The sequence below is a fragment of the Lampris incognitus genome, chromosome 11, assembly GCF_029633865.1.
Source record: "Lampris incognitus isolate fLamInc1 chromosome 11, fLamInc1.hap2, whole genome shotgun sequence".
NCBI classification, from domain to species: domain Eukaryota; kingdom Metazoa; phylum Chordata; class Actinopteri; order Lampriformes; family Lampridae; genus Lampris; species Lampris incognitus.
In genome coordinates, this window is record NC_079221.1 from 35,131,560 (window position 1) to 35,153,153 (window position 21,594).

At 44.4% G+C, this 21,594-nt stretch overlaps 1 protein-coding gene across 1 annotated transcript in view; it reads left to right on the plus strand.

Annotated features, from left to right (window-relative positions):
• The window catches only part of pdia5 (protein disulfide isomerase family A, member 5), an 80,377-nt gene that overhangs the window by 2,210 nt on the left and 56,573 nt on the right, over positions 1-21,594 (plus strand). The window contains exons 2-3 of the mRNA XM_056290160.1: positions 10,472-10,598; positions 13,545-13,632. Of these exons, the coding sequence (XP_056146135.1) occupies positions 10,472-10,598; positions 13,545-13,632 (215 nt within the window). The remainder of the gene's footprint in view (positions 1-10,471; positions 10,599-13,544; positions 13,633-21,594) is intronic.

Genomic DNA, 21,594 nt, shown 5'->3' on the forward strand with positions numbered 1-21,594 from the left:
AAGGATTATGGGGGAATTACAATTTCAAGAATGAGTTTAGTCCAGGTAATAGCTGCCCTTGTTTTTTTTTTAGATATATTCAACAGCTGAAATTTAAACTTCCGAAGTGTGGCTGACAGCAGAGCAGCTGGCTGTGTATGTGCTTCGCAGATGAGTGAAATGAGTCAATTTACAACACTGTGATTGAAGTATTGCAGACTTGAGTGGGCGATCTTAAGCTACGTCTAGACTCAGTTTGTTTTGCAGCGTTTACAGTTTCGCACTGACAGATTCAGTTTTTGGCTTGTTCTCTTTTGCCGTTAGCCTTTTGCAGGATTTGGAAGAAGAAACCAGTAATTGATTTAAGGTACACAAAATGATAATCACAGTATACTATAGGCATGTGCGGTAGCTGCCAGGGTGGCTCAGGTAAAAACAGGCTTGTTTTTTTTTTCCACTCTGTTCTGCATTCTCTCTGTTTTATCCAGCCTACCCAATAGCGCCGGATACCTGTTAAGCTCCGTTTGAGATTAGTGTGTGTGTGTGTGTGTGAGAGAGAGAGAGAAAGAAAGAAGGGAATAGAGAGAGAGGGGGGTCAGAAAGAGATACCACCATTCTCCTCTCCTGGTATCCTGCCTGCATTGATCTGCCTGTACTGTGAGGCTGTCTCCTGGCAGTGTGTGCTCAGTAGATGGTAATAATGGGGATGGACAGTGTTGGGGAGGCACTCATGCAACACCATTAACATGCAGCTCACAGCCATGTCAGATGGAAGGAAGCCTTCAGAACAGCCAGGGCACATGGCTCGCTGATTGTAAGCCATTGATGGGGTTTCTCTGTATCGGCTGCCTGTCAGCTTAGAGGACACAGTCTGAGGAGGAGGTCAATGTAGCAGAGATCACGTCCTCAGAAACACAAAAGTTGTGCCGTACTGTCAGTCTTGCCAGCCTTGTGTCAGATGCTGGATCAGTCCACACGTTCCTGTTTTGCGACTCAAACCAAAGGAAACCTTGTTCATAATAGCCCATTCACGTACAGGCAAAACTCAGGCCTTGGTTATATTGCGAGGCAAAATGCCATTTTAAATTCTCTTCTTGTTTTGTCCGTTGAATGCCTCAGCTATATAATGCCAGGCTATTGTGCACAGGTTTTACTTGTTTAATATAGTTCATGCTTCATTGGAAGCAGACTTCACTTTACCACGTGAAAAATTAACATTGCCGCAGCGCTGTTTTTGACTGAGCTTGTCGATTGTGATAGTTTGAGGGGGGAGTTTTTGACATCATCTTCTCGAGCCATTTCTTTTCTACCGTGTCTGTCACTGTGAGGTCATGCAGGCTTCAGGTGATGGAAGCAACACATGAAATCATGTCTGTCAGTAGTGTAAACTTAATACTGGTATCACTGGTATTCTGACTCTTTATGCACACTTATCGTGACCTCTATCATTCCACAGGGATTGGAAAAACGAACCTATCAGCCAGCCTTAATGCCGATTTATTAATCACATGCATTTCTTAAAGATTAATTTACAGCAAGTCGATCTGGAACCATGTAGCTACTTACTGATAGATTGCAGGGCTCCAGGGTGCTACCAGTGTGCCTGAAATTTAGTGTGTGTGTGTGTGTGTGTGTGTGTGTGTGTGTGTGTGTGTGTGTGTGTGTGTGTGTGTGGTCATTTGTTTTCCCCCCACCCACATTCTGTGAAGATGTCCTCCTACTGCATCCTGCTCTGCCTCTGATTGGCTCTGACCCTGATATTTGTACCCCAACTATCTTTGCCTGGATCCAGACCTTTGAATCCGCCCACTCCCCACTGAGTTGACTGATTCTTTTGGTCTGGCATTATGACATGAAACAGCAGTTTCTTGGTTGAAAAAGTGATTGTCCAATGAGTGCTGGGGGGGGGGGCTAACTAGTATCAGCCAATCAGCACCACAGGTGGGACTAATGCCATTTGTCAAGCTGTTGTCCAGCGTTAGATGGCATGTGTAGTCAATATTGCCGGACGTTATAGTTTGTTTTTACTTCATTCCATTCTTAAAGCCCCAGCAAAACTAGTATCTTGGCATGGTTACGCATCAGTGTCAACTTAAAATGACGTTAGATTCAGGTGGATACATTGGTCTCTCGTGAGGGAAAATCCAGTCCCCCTCCCCCACAGAAATCGGTTAGAGTGGAGTCAGAATGAAGATGGAAATGGAGTGTAATGACTTGACAGTTCTGTGATATCAGGCAATAACAGTCTCACTCCTCATGCCTAAACTTAACCAATCTAACCAACCAAGGCAACAAGTATTAGCCAATCAGAGGCAGAGTAGGGCAGGTCTTCGCGGAATGCTTGTGGGAAAACAGCGTTTCAGCGCCAGGGAGCTGCAAACTGAAGCAGTGAGGAGTCAGAAATGATAAAATGTAATACTGCTCATATTATATCTAAAGAGGGCTACCTTTTACTAAATTTAAGTCCCAGATCATCCTTATGAAAAAGAGTGGGTTGAATATAAACCCGACCTACAGCAATGACACTGCCTGTGCCCAGTTCATTGGAGAGATCACCGACACTATGAAAAACAAGACTAGGTCAAACGCTAGTAGTATGTGGCTGGATTGTGTATGGTCAGTGTTTGAAATTGTGGCCAATTTGTTTCAGGGATAGTCAGTGGTGGTGTCTATAATGTCAATTCCTGGATATTAAATATTGATCTGCAATTTTCTTTAGTGGTTCCAGTAATATGTGTTGTTAACAATATTCGAGTAAAATGGGAAAAAAAGGCTGTAAATGCAGTTGCAAGAACAATAATTTCCACTCATATCTTGGGATGTCTGATTTGAAAGAGAATGGTGGCCCAGTGGTTAGCACTGTTGCCTCACAGCAAGAAGGTCCTGGGTTCGAACCCCAGGCCATCCCACGTCCGTTCTGTGTGGAGAAAGTAGAAAAGCCCCTTTATTTTGTCATTGCAGAAGTTACAATGAAATTTGATTAACCCATCCTGTATGAGCAGTGGGCAGCTGTAGTGCAGCACCCAGGGACCCACTCCAGTCCTTTTCCTATTGCCTTGGTCAGGGGCACAGACAGGAGTATTAACCTTAACATGCATGTCTTTTTGATGGTGGAAGGAAACTGCAGCACCCGGAGGAAACCCACGCAGACAGGGGGAGAACATGGAAACTCCACACAGAAAGGACCTGGGATGGCCTGGGGTTCAAACCCAGGACCTTCTTGCTGTGAGGCAACAGTGCTAACCACTGAGCCACCGTGCCCTGAGTTTGCATGTTTTCCCTGTGTCTACATGGGTTTCCTGCGGGTGCTCCGGTTTCCTCCCAAAATCAAAAAGACATGCATGTAAGGGTTAATACTCCTGTCTGTGCCCCTGAGCAAGGCAGTGGAAAGAAGAACTGGAGTTGGTCCACGGGCGCTGCAGCTGCCCACTGCTCCTATACAATAGGATGGGTTAAATGCAGAGAATAAATGTCGTTGTAACCGTACAATTACAAAATAAATTGTCTTTCTTCTTATTTCTTTAATTGTAATTATAACTATCCTAATTATGTTAACTCCCCTTCTTGTTCATCTTTTTCTATCTGCGGATATCTCTCGTTTTTCTAAGACTCACTCTATATTAGGGCTCTCAGTGAATATTCCAAATTCGAATATATAAATTAATTGTAAATAAAACAGACATTCGAGTGTGAAAATTAATATTTGTTTGTGAAAAAAAGCAGCACTCCTGCCTCACAAAAATTCGCGAGAGCCTTGTCCGCTGCACTGAATACGCTGCATGACAGACAGGAGTCACACAACGTCGCTTTCATTGGTTGAAAATGAAATTTAGGTCAAGCTGAAACGAGTGAATAATTTCATCAAAAACCGTGTGGTAAAGTTGGCAGAGAGTTCACAACCCAACTTTGCTGCAGAGAGAGTGATTTTCACTCCAAACAATCTAAAGCGTTTTGGGAGTTCTAGCGTCAAGAATGTAAGTAGCCTGCTTTTCCGTTTTTAAAAGCACTTTATTGTAAATTATCCCTCAGGGTAAAACTTCTTTGTCACATTTCTCGGAATTGTGTGCCTTAATCTTATTTAAACAAAAACATTACAAAAGTGTAGGCTACTGTATCGACTGAATAGATATTGAATAATGAATACAGATGCTTCATGCACTAAAGGCCAATGGTTTATTATTTCCAGTTTCATGTAAAGGAAAAGATAACTGTTCCATGTTTATCACAGCACAGCTCACTCAGAGCATTGAATGACCATTCTATATACTGTAAAACTTCAATTAATAGCCCATACTTTTATTTACTTAGATTATATAATACAACCGGCCTATATTTGGGACAGAAGTCGGAACCTTTAATTCCTATCGCACAAAACTCTTGATCAGCAAAGATGAAAAAATGCTATCAAATTGTTTCTTTAAACCAGTATGAATATTACCTAATCTGCATGAAAACTTAGGCTGTCGAATAACATCAATTACGAATGATTCATCTTGCTCCAAGAGACAGCGCATTCTCATTTCTCACTCCAGCACCAACCACAGTTCAGAGAGAGAAGAGAAGAGAGAGAGAGAGAGCGATCGATCAATCTGCGGTCTTTAAATGAAGTTTTATGGTATAGGAAATGATTTTATTTGTTTATATTGTAATGTGTCGCTAAGTAGAGCTTTTAAAAGACGTTCACATTGAAGTAAATATACCTATGCAAGCAGTCATGTCTCTCGAATTGGTTTGCCCTCTTACGGACATAATGCGCGAAAATATATTCGAATGAGTTCGATCCCATTTGTTTTTTTTTTAGAAGGAATAATCGAATGTCATTTTTGGCCATTTTTGACAATCCTGCTCTGTATTGACAGACAAATTCACAAATGGATTGCAGTGGATGATAGCACCATGAATTGTGCTTCACTTGCAACTTTTATCTGCCCCATTTCAGTATCAGATTCAGAAAAGATATTGGGTGAATACTACTACAGCACAAACACGCCCATGCAGTTTTTTAGCTGAGTGTAATTTGCCCTTGTTTTGCATCTGATTACAATTATCTATGTGGCAAAGTATAAATGGTGGCTTTGCGCCAAGAACACAGTTGGCAGGCTGAATGTCATCCTTGATGTCCTCATGTATTGCAAGAATTGTTATACCTGGCAACCTGTATCTGCGAATAATTTCGGTTTCAGTTACATAAAAAAATAGTTAGTTACTCTGGATGTAACTCCAGTTCTGAGTATGTGCGTAGCCCTCTAATGAGCTTCTCTAATGACTTTACGCTTTGAGGCTCCGCCTCGGCAGCTGAGACAGATCTTTTCTCTCACTATCCAATCAAGTAGTAGGAGCTGTAGAGTGCCCTACCACCTATAAACTCCAGCTTCTCCGCAGTTCATCTCACTTTGAAATCAGCTACAAAGACTAGGGCCACCCGGGCTAGAGGTTAGGGGGCCACACGCATACTCGTAGAACTGGAGTTACATCCAAGGTAACTACTATTTCTATGTTTTACATGTGCCGCCCTCTAATGGGCTTCACTATTGGTTCACACCTAAGGCAAAGGCCATTAGGGATGAATGTACTCCCAGCTGGGCCCGACTGACACTAGTCAGACACCAGCCAACATAACACCCTACACAGCAGCATTCCAACGGTCAAGTACTGTCCCCTCTGAGGGTCTCGTACTAAACTGCACCACAACAGCAGTCCAATGGTTGAGCACTGCCCCACCCGAGAGTCTCATACCGTACTGCAACAACCCACCGAGGGCTTGGCACAGCTGTGGAATCTGACCCCACCATGATGTACTTTCCTCTCTGGTGAGGAGAAAAGGGGTGAAGCACCTTCTGAACTGCTTTGAGTTCCAGAAGGTTTATGTGCAAGGAACGCCAGACCATATACCTCCCACACTGGCCTGGCCAAGGGTCCCTCCCCAGCCGGTCAGGGAGAGATCTGTGAAGACCTGAACGTAGTGGGAGATGCACCCTAGCCGAATTCCCTTGCGGAGACGGCCGGGTGATTCCCAAAATCTCACATCTCTCTGCGCCAGTGCGAGGACGTGGCGATTGCACTGTTTGTCTCAGATTGGGTTCAACCATAGCCATGCTGTGTGGCAGCCCCAGACACACAACTGTGTGAGCTGCTGACATCATCCCGAGGAGATACATGACAGTCCCTGCCAGCACCGAGACCAATTCAAAAATGTGTCAAGTCAGCTGCAACAATGCTACCACATGCTCCTTTGACAAGCGCACCATCATAGCGTGGGAGTCCAAAAGTAGACCAAGGTAGGGCTTGGCTCAGCTGAAGGCCACTATTGGTGGGGTTGATAGTGAAGCCCAGCTGCAAAACATGATGGATGACCAGGGCTGTATGGGCTTCCGCTTCCTGCCATGACATAGCAAGAATCAGCCAGTCGTCGATATAAGTTGAGATTCTCACCCCTTTCACCATGAGTGGCTCCAGCGCCATCTCCAGACATTTGGAGAACATGCGCGGAGCCAGGGAGTAACCAAATGGGAAACAGGTGTATTGATTGCTTTGTCCTCCCACCGCAAAACACAGGAACTTCCTGTGGCGCGGCAGAACGGGGACGTGGAAATACGTGTCAGTCAGATCTATGGAACTCGTCCAGTCACCTGGTCAGATGCACAGCTTGACTGTCAGCATACGAAACAGTCTCTGAGCAATTTAACTGTTTAGGTAGCCACTCAGTTCCAAAACAGGGAAAAGAAACCCTTTTGCACCTCCAATTGAGGAACAGTCATTATGGCTCCCTTGTGGAGAAATGTGGTTATTTCCTCCTCCAGTGCCGCAAACTGGGAGTGGAGAGGGAGGTCGGAAGAATGCTGATGAAAGGAGGAGGTTGATGGCAGAACCAAAGTGCATAGCCCTTCCTCAGAGTTCTGTCAAGCCTGGAGGGAGAAGGCTGCACAGCTTTACCCACGTCGAGTGGCAAGCCGTTAGCGGCAGTGCAATTGGTTCAGCAAGGAGAATGAGAATGGACCCACCCACACCATACCTCCCCTCATGGGAGGGAGCACACAGAGGACCCCGGATGAAAGAGCCAGCTAGTGTAAATGGACCAGCTGTTGTGTAAATGAACAGGATTTAAATTGGTCTGCCACATTATCGATATCAGGGTATTTAGTCAAAAATATTATGAAATTGGATTTTGTCAGTATCACCTAGCCCTATTTGAGACACACAATGTTAAATGTAAAGAAGCCAATTTTCTGTTACAGCCAACTGTCTGTAATCAGCGGGGGTCACAGTGCAAACAGCCACTAACAGCCCATGAATTACTGTTAAGCCAAATAGCATCGCACTTTCCCTCTCTCTCAATTGTCCAATGAATCTTGGTAGTTTTGAATTTGCGACCCTTTGCATTATATTTATTGTGGAAGTTCATATTGCACAAATGATAAAATTCAGTGCATTGTGTAGGCCTACATGCCAGTAAACATTACATGTGATGGCAGTTTGCATAAAGCTGTATTTGTATGAAAGTAAAGAGAACCTTTCTTCTTCTTCTCATGGAAAACAGAAATTGCACGTTACCGCTTCCAACTGATATTTATTAGCAACAACTACTTCTGATTTATAAATTCATCCCTGTGTGTGACTAACAGCTTCTCATCCCACCTTCGACTTAAGTCGTTTTGAAAAAGGTGTGAATGACTTTGCTGTCTAAGGCGGTCAGATGGCGCGTCATATGAACTAGCTCATTTGAAGTATGCAGAGCTCTTTACCCAGTCAGCTTTATTATCTCACCCTTTATTCTCATCCCTCAATCCCTTTCCCATGGATCCCAAACCACATATTTTGGTATCCTGAATTATCAGTTACCGAGTTTACCTTTTCATCAGATCCTCCCTATCTGTAATCAGACATCCATCTGCAGAAAAGATAGGAACAGATGCAGACTTATGTCCAGTTAATAGTTGGACAGCATGCGATTTTACCTCAAGCATTTATTTGCCCTTTGGTTGAGACTTTTCTCCACACCCTGCTAATGTACAGCTTTTTTTTCTTGGTTCATGTTGGTTTTGCAGCTCTTTTCCTCTTTGTTAATTTGGAGATATACCAATGAGAGAAGGCAAGCAGCTTAACAGTCCTGTCATGCACATACCCAGGCAGGAATCGGAAATGGAAAATTGAATTGACAGGTGCTTGTTTTCATTTCAGGTGATATTGCTAGTCAGCGAGGATCCAGCAAATGAGCAGACAGCGTTTTATGTCTAATTTAGCTCTCTGTCGGGGGGTGGTCAAGGTGTGGAGCTAGGATTTTTTTAATCGGTAGTGATGGGAAGGAGCACATCATATGTTTAAGGGGAAAGCTGTCTTTTTTCTGTGCATTTCATAACTTAGAGCTGGGCAATATATTGATACAGTGATATGAGGCTAGATCAGAGATCTTCAACAGGGGGTCCGCGACCCCCAGGGAGTCCTCAGAGTTACTGCAGGGGTCCGCCAAATTATTTGATCCCAAACTTTTTTTCTTCCAACAATGCGTCCAAAAATACACATTAACATAAATACAACCTATAATAAGCAAAGATCAATCTTGCTGTTCCTTAAAGAAATTACAACATTGAAGATACCCATGAATCCTCGTACAATAATGTAATCACCCTGAAAGCCGAGATCCTATGCTAAACCACTCTATGTGCGGCGACAGTAAAAAACTGGAAATAATTACATGCCATATTAGCCAAAATGGTACGTATTATTAGCCTAAGTATTTGATTTTCCTAAATAAAAAAAATGTACAAAAAAACATGTTCTGTAAACATATGAATCTGTCAGTAATTAGTATTTTAAGGGCTTAGCATTGTATACACCATTACAAAGTACTTTTATACATGGCACTTTCGGCCGCCCTACACATTATTGTTGGCACGGATTAATAAGCAACACAATTTTATACAATCTGTAATAGGGGGTCCCTCCGCTGTGTCTCTATCAGCCAATGGGCCCTTGGCTTGAAAAACATTGAAGACCTCTGGGCTAGATATTATCTGCGATTTTGGTTATTGTACTATAAATGTTGTCATTCCCAGGTCTTAAAGGCTGCACTACAGTAAAGAGATGCAATTTTCTGCGCTTAGTCTTTTTTAGCTGAGTGAAATTAACAATAAATGCCTCTGCCTGCTTGGTCATTATATCCACGTTACAAATGATAATTTCTCAGAATTTACTTGTGTGTAAATATCTTTTGAAAGCTCCAGTAGTCCTCGCCAAAATATTGCCCCATAATTGATATTGAGGTATTCAGTCAAAAATATTGTCATATTTTATTTTTATCAGTATGGCCCAGTCCTACGTTTAACGGTACTGTTGACTGACAGGCTTTGGCTCCTCATGGGTATTTATTACAGTGTATTTATTGCATCATGAGCAAAACCACCCCCGCTGGGTTTAAGGTGATCAAGAGCTCCATACAGGGTAATGGTCAAATTACACACCCCCATCTATTTTCTTTGAATCCATTATTATGAATGTGTTTTTGTTTTTTAAACAGGGAGGCCATCCTTTGTTTATATCTGCAGGCAGCTATATCAGAGCTCCTACCACTTTTGGTTAATGAGAAGTTTAAATGTTTGAGAGTTGTGCTGCACCATGCATACAAGTCTAAATCTCAAGCTAAGACGGTTAAACATTTTCTTTCAGTTCTGAGTGCTGGCAAAAGATTGGCTAGGCAGCCAGTATCCTTGGCCCGAATGGCCCTTAGATTTATTGTGCTGTTGTCTACTGTGTTTTTATTGCAAGCCTGCAGCTCTACCTCTGTAGGTCTGAGTCTCAACCTGGACTAGTGCTGATATTCAGCCTATGCTCACTGGTGGTTGCCAAAGCAGCAGCTGGATGTTGAAAGACGTGAAACCTGAAAGTTTTGATTCATTTGGTAGATTTTCATACACCTGACTGGTTTTGTATTGGTTTCTGTTGTTGCTTGTTGTTGCACACAAGCTTTCTTTTTTTAAACTGTCACGAGAGAATATTCAGTTTCCCTCCTCAGTCAATAAAGCCACTTTATTTGTCATTGTATTCTTACAATGAATTGTATTGTTAGAACGAATTTGTTCTCTGCATTTAACCCATCCTAATGTATAGCAGCATTGTGCAGCTGCAGCACCCGGGGACCAACTCCAGTTCTTCTTTCCATTGCCTTGGTCAGGGGCACAGTCAGGAGTATTAACTCTAACATGAATGTCTTTTTGATGGTGGGAGGAAACGAAACACCCGGAGGAAACCCACACAGACAAGGGGAGAACATGCAAACTCCACACAGAAAGGGCCTGGGGTTCAAACCCAGGCCCTTCGTGCTGTGAAGCAACAGTGCTAACCATTGGGCCACCATGCCACCCATGTGATGGGATTAGCCAATGCTCCATCCACTGACAAATTCTCCAGAAACCATTGCTTGATGGCCACCCATGTTGATTGCCAGATGCATGGGTATGACTGTTTCTGAAACTGTTGTGTATCTATATTTAACCAGATGTGGCTGGCGTCAGCGCTGGAAGCAGTTAAGGTGTCCCCTCTTATCGAGAAAATCAGCGACCACAAAGACTTCAAAAAGCTCCTTAGGACAAGGACCAATGTCCTAGTGCTGTACACCAAGACAGGTAAGATAACACAGTGCCCACCTGTAGTTATTCATTGGTGAGTAGGGCTATAGATTGGACATGGATACACAGGCTATTCCATAATGGGCTCCTCACAAAAGATATGCTGTCATTGATATTATTTCACAAACAATGTAACGCAACTTTTGTTGGAACAGAATTATTTTGATTTAGCTTTTACAGTTAATGGTCATACAATTTGTCAATATGGGAACATCTAATCAATTAAATTGCTTAAAGGTTGAACAAGTAGAATTTTCCTAAAAATCAATGAATAGACTCATACAAAAATAATCCTCAATCATCACTTATGACCCTCTAGATGTGTGTGGCAGTGTCTGTATCTGAGAACCTGTCCTCTGTATTTTCTTATTTTTCTTATTTTGCTGTTTATGGGATGTTTCTGGGCATTAACCTTTGGGCAGCGGGACTGTATAAAAACGTAGCAACCATGGGGCGCCCGGGTAGTGTGGCGGTCTATTCCGTTGCCAACCAACACGGGGATCTCCGGTTTGAATCCCCACATTACCTCCAGCTTGGTCTGGCTTCCCTACAGACACAATTGGCCGTGTCTGTGGGTGGGAAGCCGGATGTGTGTATGTGTCCCGGTCGCTGCACTAGTGCCTCCTCTGGTTGGTCAGGGCATCTGTTGGGGGGGGGGGAACTGGGGGGAATAGCGTGATCCTCCCACACGCTACGTCCCCCTGGCAAAACTCCTCACTGTCAGGTGAAAAGAAGCAGCTGGCGACTCCACATGTATCAGAGGAGACATGTGGTAGTCTGCAGCCCTCCCCAGATTGGCAGAGGGGGTGTAGCAGCGACCAGCATGGCTCGGATGAGTGGTGTAATTGGCCGAATACAATTGGGGAGAAAAAAAGGGGGGGAAATCCCCCCAAAATAACCATAGTGACCAGGTGCCGGGTCGAGATCGTAAGCATGCGTCTAAGAGGAAGCTACGACAATGGTGGACACAGTGGTGGAAAAATGCAAATATGACGAGGTGAAACACAGACAAAGCTCATTCCAAAAAGAGAGTGAATCCAGGATTGGCTTTCACCCATTGGCGAGCACTGAAGGAGAGGATGGGAATGAAGACGGATATGGAGTTGGCCTGTACACTGGGATGTGTTCTTGCAACTGCGGTCAGGGGGTTTGGCTTCTGATGTTTATGAGCTGGGGAGGAGGGGCCAACTTTGGATGTCGTGTTTACAAACCTCAACCGATAAATCCTACTCCTTTAAGATTATCCAATGTAAAAAGTGAATCCAGATGTAAATATGTAATTCAAAAAGTCACTCTGCATGTATGTAACATCTGTGATCAGAATATCTTGCAAAGCAATCAGGTCATTATTTCATGCAACCCTGGCCCATATGATCTTTCAAATAGACTTTATTCTCTTTCTTCTAATATTAGAAAACACGAATGTTATGGTATTAAAGATCAGCACAAAGCTCAGTGCAGTTCAAGAGTCATAAACTAGCATTTTCTTATGGCCATTAGGGAACCCCCCCCCCTTGCATTTTAATTTCCTTTATAATGTTTCTAGGCTGGGGAAAGGTGGGGAGGTAGTATGCTGTAGATGATCAAGCAAAGAACTGCTAGGCATTACTTACTTCTCCATTCTACCCATAAACAACCCCACCATAAACAGCAGAAGGCTCTCATCGCCCCGCAGCCTCAGCTTTATTTGTTTCATAATTCATGGCCAATTTCACCTTGTGTTAGGTCATTGGATAAGACTCCTATGTATTGAGCTCCAGCCATGATTGATTGTCCGCTGCAGCGTTGCAGAGCGTTCCTACTCCAAAGGAGCTAGAGTCCCCCCCCCCCCTCCCCACCTTGTTCACATTTCCCACCATGAACCTTTCATTTCCACCTCGCTGACCCGTTATCTGATGGCTCTCTGGCACATCCCCTTCATTTTTGTGCGCCGCCGGTGGCAAGTGTTCCTCGAGTTTCGCCCCACTTTCTAACAGATTATTCGCAGCCTTTGTCCAGTCGCTCAGTTAGCCAGTTCCCAGTTGGATTTTATGTTAATCAGGGCCCATCAAACCATTTTAGAACATCAAAAAAATCCCCTTATGTACAATACCAACCTGTATCTACTTAATCTGCTCCATAAATGGTACTGTTTTTTTCTCTTTTTTTTTTTTGGTTCTCTTTTACCAAGTCTGTGTGAGGCAGGAATCTTGGCAGCTATGACAATACCCAAATCTAAATATAAGCTTAGCCAAGGGCAGCTAGTGGAATTTCTCTGTTTGTACTGAACACAAGTGTAGCTGGGGGGAGGCATTAACATGATGCGTTGTGTAACACGAGGTGTAGAATATTACACTTAACTTTCCATGCAGGAATCCACTGTGTTTGCCATATCTCTAGAAATGACAACTATTGCACCATATTATTGATGTGTTATTGACCAGTTTTTTGTTTTATTTTTTTTTCTTGTGCGGCTCTCTCTCACCAGAGTGAGCAGTTGTGCAACAAGACCTTATTTTCTCTTTGACGCATTAGATCGTGCAAGTCTTGCCAGCGTTGAACTCTCAATCTTTGATTTCACAGGCCATGGTCAGCATGTCCTGTAATACTGCAGTATACAGCATTCTGCGGGTTCGAACTAGAACTCAAATGACTGTGACTACTACCACTGTACGCTGAAAGTCGGCCCATTGTCAGGTGTTGAAAGCTAATGTAACTCAAGCCCCTTACCACCTAGCCAGTTGGAGACATTAGAAAAAGAAAGCCCACACCCCCGTAACCCAATGATCCCTTTCTCTGTCACAAGGTGCTTGTGGTGAGCTATTGAGCATCCTGTAACTTAACGCTGCTTCCCTGTCTTTGTGTTTGATGTGACAGTGCTCTGTGTGTCTTGAAGCACTGGGGATGTCCTTTTGAATGGTTTTGGTAACCGTGCGGCTAACAGTATGTTCTGTGTGTTCGTAGCCACATCAGGGGACTCGCGGCTGAAGCTGCTCTCAGACGTTGCTCAGACGGTGAAGGGCCAAGGGACCATCGCCTGGGTCAACTGTGGGTAAGTAACAAGATCATTTAAATTTAGAAAAAAAAGAAAGTTGTATGCCTTCTTCCCCTCTGCTATCCTAAAACTTGTACGGCTTCTTCACCTCCGCTATCATCGTACCTTCACCGCGCTTGTTTTTTTTTTCTTTTTTTTACCCCTTTTCTCCCCAATGTTACCCAGCCAATTACCTCACTCTTCCGAGCCGTCCCAGTCATTCCTCCTGCCGATCCGGGGAGGGCTGCAGACTACCACATGCCTCCTTCGATACATGTGGAGTCGCCAGCCACTTCTTTTCACCTAACAGTGAGGAGTTTCGCCAAGGAGATGTAGCGCATGGGAGGATCACGCTATTCCCCTCAATTCCCCCTCCCCCATGAACAGGCGCCCAGGCCGACCAGAGGAGGCGCCAGTGCCGTGACCAGAACACATACCCACATCCGGCTCCCCTACCACAGACACGGTCAATTGTGTCTGTAGGGACACCCGACCAAACCGGAGGTAACACAGGGATTTGAACTGAGATCCCCGTGTTGGTAGGCAACGGAATAGACTGCTATGCTACCCGGACACCCCTCGCCTCCCTTGTGACATTACAGTAGCCATTCATCCTGGGAGTTTTCAGACGGATGGTACTGAATTAGAACAATTTGTTTCCGTGCAGTTTTTACCTTTTTTTTTTTTTTTTTTTGTGGACCCCCCCCCCCTTTTTTTTCTCCCAATTGTACTTGGCCAATTGCCCTTTTTTTTGCCGTCCCGGTCGCTGCTCCACCCCCTCTGCTGATCTAGGGAGGGCTGCGGGCTATCATATGCCTCCCTTAATACTTGTGGAGTCACCAGCCGCATCTTTTCACCTGACAGTGAGGAGTATCACCAGGTGGACGTAGCACATGGGAGGATCACGCTATTCCCCCCAGTTCCCCCTCCCCCATGAACAGGTGCCCCAGCTGACCAGAGGAGGCGCTAGTGCAGCGATCGGGACACATACCCACATCCAGCTTCCCTATCACGGCCAATTGTGTCTGTAGGGGACACCCGACCAAGTCGGAGGTAACACAGGGATTCGAACTGGTGATCCCCATGTTGGTAGGCAACAGAATAGACCGGTACGCTACCCGGACACCCCTCACCTCCCTTGTGGCATTACAGTATCCATTTCTCCTGGGAGTTTTCAGACGGATGGTAGTGAGTTAGACCAATTTGTTCCTGTGTGATTTTTAACATTTTCTGGCCTGGGGTTTAATGGCCGTGTTCCACTGGCTCTTTTGTACTGGCACAATTGACAGGCGCCCACTTAGTTATCAGATCTACTGGAGCGGCAATCCGTTTACATCATATCTCTGCGTATCATTCGTAGTGCTCCCTTTAAGAGGTTTTTCATTTGTTTTTGTAGTCCAAATCTTCAGGGCACAATGAGGGAACTCAATCTGTGTTGTTGTGCATAATCTGCATCTTCTACAAGCAGCAGAGAGGAGAAAAAGATACTTTATGGCTCTCTTTCTTATTTCTCTTTGGTGTGTGTGTGTGTGTGTGTGTGTGTGTGTGTGTGTGTGTGTGTGTGTGTGTGTGTGACTTATGTTTATAGTGCAACGTCATTTTTCCATGTCTGTTTCTTGGAAGTCAGTACAATGCGCTACGTCATAGGCAAAAGATCTGTCATATGCCTGTCTGGAGCACATCTATCTCTAGCATGTGCTCTGAAAGTGTTTACATGAGGCAGATGGAGGGATAGTCCCATTGCACCCACAGAATTTGTCCTCCCAATGCACAACCCTTCTTTGCTCTCTGGTGATCTGACATCTGACTTGTTTTTTTTGTTTTTTTACTTTTTTTTTTGGCAAGTTTGTTTTGTTTTGTTTTTTTCTGCCATTCCTACATCTGTCAACCCATCAATCACTCACAGTCCTCACTCGAGAGGAAAGAGTGCATCAAAATTCACGAAACTGTAAAGAAGCCAGTATCGCTCTTCGGCTGATATGACACCCAGCTTTCAGCCTGCCTCTCGAGTTTGTTTACGACGGAAGGCCGGATGGTCTCAGAGAACAGCATCAGAACTCCAAACAGCCTCAGCTGTTTTTGTTTTTGTTTTCGAAGACACAACACTGTACGTGTCCTTTTCACCCAGCTGCCTGAATATGTAGTCAATCACCTGTCTTTTATTTCAAGTCTCCGCTCCAGTAAGCTAAGGCTTGAGAGAGAGAGAGAGAAAGAGAGACAGTGGGGAAAAAAAGGATCCAAAAAAGGTCCAGATGTCAGGGAACAAACTACAACTTCACCCTAGGAAAACTAAAATCCCACAATCAACTAACTACACACATCTAGGATTGAAGATCAGTTCCACTTGAAATTTTAACTTGGCCGTTATTGAACTGAAAGAGAAGGCAAGAAGGGCTTTCTATGCCATCAAAAAGTCAACACATGCTGACATCCCAATTAGTACCTGGCTCAAAATATTCCAATCAGTGATTGAGCCAATTGCACTATATGGCAACGTGATTTGGGGTCCTCTCACAAAACACGAATTCGGAAAAGGGGAAAAAACATCCAATCGAAAGCCTGCATGCAGAATTTTGTAAGAGAATCCTCTGGGTCCAGAGGAAGTCCCCCAACAATGCATGCAGAGCAGAATTAGGCCAATACCCTCTAATAATTCACATTGAAAAAAGAGCCCTTCAATTCCGGAAACACCTAAAAACGAGTGACCCCAAACCCTATCATTATAAATCCTTCAAAAGCCAAGAGATGAACATAGAGAAGAGTCCCCTCAGTCAACTGGTCTTGACGCTCAACAGACTAACATTAGACCCTTCTAACACCACTAATAATAACCAGCCTCAGGACAGTGACATCATTCCTCAACAAATTCGACCCAACCAAATTGTCAATCAACAAAAACAAAATTATGAAACCTATTGGACTGAAACAACAAAAACCCAAAGTAAACTTCAATGCTATTTGGCTCTAAATAGACAGTACACCATGGCAGAATATTTGACCACGCTGACTGATAACAAACTGAGAAAAACCTTTACAATGTACAGACTCAGTGAGCACAGCCTGGCGATGGAGAAAGGCCGACACAGACAAACATGGCTACCCAGAGAGGACGGGCTGTGCTCTCACTGTGGTCAAGGAGCGGTGGAGACAGAGCTCCACTTCTTGACCGCATGTGACAAATACAAACATATAAGAAAAGAATACCACCCCAAATTCACAAAAATACCAAAAACACAAATACATTTTGACTCTGCCCTGGCAATCCCCTACTTATTAGGTGAGAAAGCCCAATGTTCATGGATGGCAGCAAAGTATGTAACAGCCTGCCACAAAGTGAGGGACAATTAGTGACTAAAATCAGTTCATTAATATAATGTCTGTTTGTTTGTTTGTGTGTTTGTATGTTTTCGACTGTCTTATCTTGTTTGTATTGTTTGTTATGACATTAAGTATTTTCTATCATATGTTATTAATGCTTTGCCAATATGAGAATGCTTGTCATGCCAATAAAGCAAATTTGAATTTGAATTTGACAGTGAGAGACAGTGAGGGAGAAAGAGAGAGAGACGGTGAGAGAGAGAGAGAGCCAGAGCCAGAGCCGGAGCCAGAGCGAGCAAGGGGGGGAGACAGACAGTGAGAGATCGAGACAGAGATGCACTTCCTCCTAAATTGTGAGAAATTCCAAAACACAAGACAAAAATACCAGGAGAAATTTGAAAACCAGATTCCAAATGTTCTACTCCTGGAGGAGAAAGAGCAATGGCCACTTATTTTAGCAGAGGGCCAAAGGGCATAACTTGCCGCACAATATGTGTCGGAATGCCAGAGCCTAAGGGTCAGTGAGTGACTAAAACACTCTCAGTTACTGTTCCAATTACTGTCAGTTACTGTTCACATACTATTCTATATTTCTACCAGTTCTACCTATTTCCTTTTTCCATTTATTTATTTATTTATTTATTTATTTAACACTCTATTAACCTATTTCACTATGTAACTTATATCACCTGGTTTGGCAACATTGTAATGAATGCAGTCATGCCAACAAAGTATTATTGAATTGAATTGAATTGAGAGAGAGACAGTGAGAGACAGTGAGAGAGAGAGAGAGAGAGAGAGAGAGAGAGAGAGAGAGAGAGAGAGAGAGAGAGAGAGAGAGAGAGAGAGAGAGAGAGAGAGAGAGAGAGAGAGAGAGAGAGAGAGAGAGAGAGAGAGAGAGAGAGAGAGAGAGAGAGAGAGAGAGAGAGAGAGAGAGAGAGGAGAGAGAGATGACGGAGAGAGAGAAGAGAGAGAGAGAGAGAGAGAGAGAGAGAGAGAGAGGAGAGAGAGAGAGAGAGTGTGAGTGAGAGTGAGAGTGAGAGTGAGAGAGCGCTCTCCAGGGCTGAGTGCAATATAAGTGCCAGAATCCCACCAGGGCAGCTACAGTGATCTGGGCTCATCACTGCAGGACAAAGTGATCTAGTGCCAGTCGTCACAGTGAAGCGTCGTGGTTTTGGCATATTCCCTTCACCATCTCACATGGACAAGCTCCAAAGCAAAAGCCCCAGCTGAGAGCTTGTGGTGGATGGAGAGCGAGACAGAAAGAGAGAAGCGGAGAGAAGAGACCGCAAATCGCAGTGTGAGAACAGTCCGTCCTGCCAAAGAAAAGGGCCACCAAGGCCAGGATGACACACTTTTGAAACAGATGACAGAGACCTGAGTGGTGGCCAACCAGGGTCCACCAGGGGACGGGATGAGGGTCATACAGGAAGGGAGCTTGGGGCCAAGCAGCCTGATTTGCAAACACAGAAATATGGCAGCAAATACATTTGGGTGAAGATGAGGGGAACTCATATTGCACTCAACACTCATATTTTGACTTTCTATTCAGTTTTTCATGTCTAACCTTGTTTAATCTTTATCCTGCTCTTTATGTATATGTTATGAGTAACTGAGTGCAATACACCTAGGCAGATAGGGGATAGTCCCATTGCACCCACAGAATGCCAATGTACCTAGTCAAATTCCTTGTACAATGTTGTCATACTTGGCCAAATAAAAAGTGATTTGACCTTTCAAGCTTTTGTGCAGCAATGTTGACAGATCAGAGTAGAAAACTGGATTAATTTTACAGATTAATTTTGCAGATTAGTTAGGCTGTATGGTCTCTCACTCTTATTTCAAAGGCATTTTGGTCAAATGCATTCATCAAAAGGTGCAATGGTTTAAACATTTTTGCTTTATTAATTTGCCACTTATTCCAAATCATTAAGCGATTTAATTCGGTCTTAATGCACATTACTGCACCAGAAGAAAAAAATGTTCCTCAATATCATTCACCCATTTTTGGCAGGACGATGAGACCGACTGTGTTGTGTTGGGGACCATTACTTCTCTGCTTGGCCGTAAAATTTGAAACCCCTCCTATCAGTGCTCTTTTGGACAACAGTTAGGTTTGGCCTGTGCGGTTGATGAGTCACCTTGACTCGGCTGCACCATCACTTTTCACTCCTCGGCTGTTTTGTTTGCACCCCGCGCTGTAACATCACACCGGGGCTTCTCTCTCATCCTTTCTTCCCTCACCGACTGTGATAACCCTTGCGGATCACAGAGCGGCCAGGTCGCTGACACTTCTTTCTCCTTCCCGTACCCGACGGAGTTGCTCAGTAAATGACTCATGCTGACAGCTCTGAGGGTGAGTGATAATGGCATTCCTGTGGTTCTTTTGTCTGAATGTTTAGTTTGATCCGATTTGTTGAAATGGCTGTAAAAACAGGATGGCGATGAGCATCGCGTTGTGGCTGAGATCAGTTGGCACCTCATTGACCTCAGTGACTCAGAGGCCGTGAGTGACGTCTAGTCCCACTGTGTTGCTGACATGTAACCGTAAAGTGTTGGCCTGTTGACATTACTTTTTTTTTTTTATCCCCAATTGTACTTGTCCAATCACCCTGCTCTTCTGAGCCATCCCGGTCACTGCTCCACCCTGTCCGCTGATCCGGGGAGGGCTGCAGACTACCACATGCTTCCTCTGATACATGTGGAGTCACCAGCTGCTTCTTTTCACCCGACAGTGAGGAGTTTCACCAGGGGGACGTAGGATCATGCTATTGCCCCCGGTTCCCCCTCCCCCCGGACAGGCGCCCCAACCAACCAGAGGAGGCACTAGTGCAGCAACCAGGACACATACCCACATCCGGCTTCCCACTCGCAGACACGGCCAATTGTGTCTGTAAGGGCGCCTGACCAAGCTGGAGGTAACAGGGATTCGAACCGGCGATCCCCGTGTTGGTAGGCAACGGAATAGACCGGGACGCCCCACCTGTTGACATTGCTAACCACTCTGTGGTTCCCTCTTACAACAGTAGGTTGGTAACCAGGCCTGCAAAGTATGACACAGTAGTTCCAAAAATTGCACTGGGCCAGGAGAAAAGCATGGTGTGTAATTGCATCTCATTACTAAAAAAGAAATTTTTTAAAAAAATGCACAGTGAACCTTTTTTTCCACACAAAGTGTTAGGGAAACTCAGCCATTTTAATATTTCCCAGTTCTTGTATCTTTTTCCCCATTATACCACATAATCTTGCCTTGTTTATAAAAAGCTAATTTGCAAGGGCTGTGATTTCTTAAGTGTGGCTGGAGGACCTTGAAGGGTTTCTTAAAAGGGGGTTCCAGATGGTCCCGAGCAAAATGAAAAGCACAGAAGTTGTTTTTTTTTCCTTTTATTTCCATTAGCAGCTCGCACAATGAAGGAATTTTGCCAAGAGGAGGTTTTGTATTCTCTGCCAGTATTGTAATGCATGTTAAAGTGGAAGTGAGACTCTGTCAGATGGGCTTCCATGGGGCACAGTAGGGGTCAACAGTCTCCTGTGTGCCTGCTTCAGGATCCTCTCTGTAAAATGGTGCTGGGAACCCTTGTGTCTGGCATTTTCAGCTTCTTATCATCTTTTGACACTTTCTCCCCGGCGGCGGGCATTACCAGGAGTTAGCAGACAGACATGTTTTGAATTGGAAGAGTGCATCTCAGCTCCCTCATACGATTTGTCAGGGTCACATCTGCTCGGTGAGAACCCCCACCGGTGCCATCTGTGATCATAAGTCAGCAGAATTAGCAAAAAAGGTACACATGTATTACCTGAAATGCGGCTTTCTTTCTATCAAAACACACACACACACAAGGCAGTTCAGAACATGCATGCGTCGGTGATGGCGTTCCCCTTCCTCTCTTAAAGCACATCGAGATATCTGGCTGATGACTGTTTAGTGCTGTTGTTAAATTCTGTTTTTATTCTGTTTTACTCGGGGCTCAGCGCTCCCTTTCACCGTGTGTCTTTCCTAAAGCAGTGCAGATTCCTCTGGCTTGTCATTACAGAAGTGAAATTTAAAATCATTGAATCACTGTAGGAAGTGTGACTATGTGGGTGGGTAGACACTTGTGACTATTTGTGATACCAAAAAAACATTTTTTTCAGTTGCACAAATGAGTCTTTTTGTAAAATGGAGGTATTTTTTTGGGTGCAGCTGATACTCAGTGCCGTGCATTTAAAGTCAGCACTTTAATTTTTCTGCAGGTATGCTGGTATTCATCAACACAAGCATGACTTTAAATGGACAACTCTTCCTGGGAGCCTTTGGTTATATTAAGTTTTACATGTTGAGGGCCTCCGGGTGGTGTGGCGGTCTATTCCTTTGCCTACCAACACAGGGATCGCTGATTCAAATCCCTGTGTTACCTCCGGCCTGCAGACACAATTGGCCGTGTCTGCAGGTGGGAAGCCGGATGTGGGTGTATGTCCTGGTTGCTGCACTAGCACCACCTCTGGTTGTTCGGGGGGAGGGGGAACTGGGGGGAATAGCGTGATCCTCCTACACGCTACGTCCCCCTGGCAAAACTCCTCACAGTCAGGTGAAAAGAAGCGGCTGGCAACTCCACATGTATTGGAAGAGGCATGTGGTAGTCTGCAGCCCTCCCCGGATCAGCAGAGGGGGTGGAGCAGTGA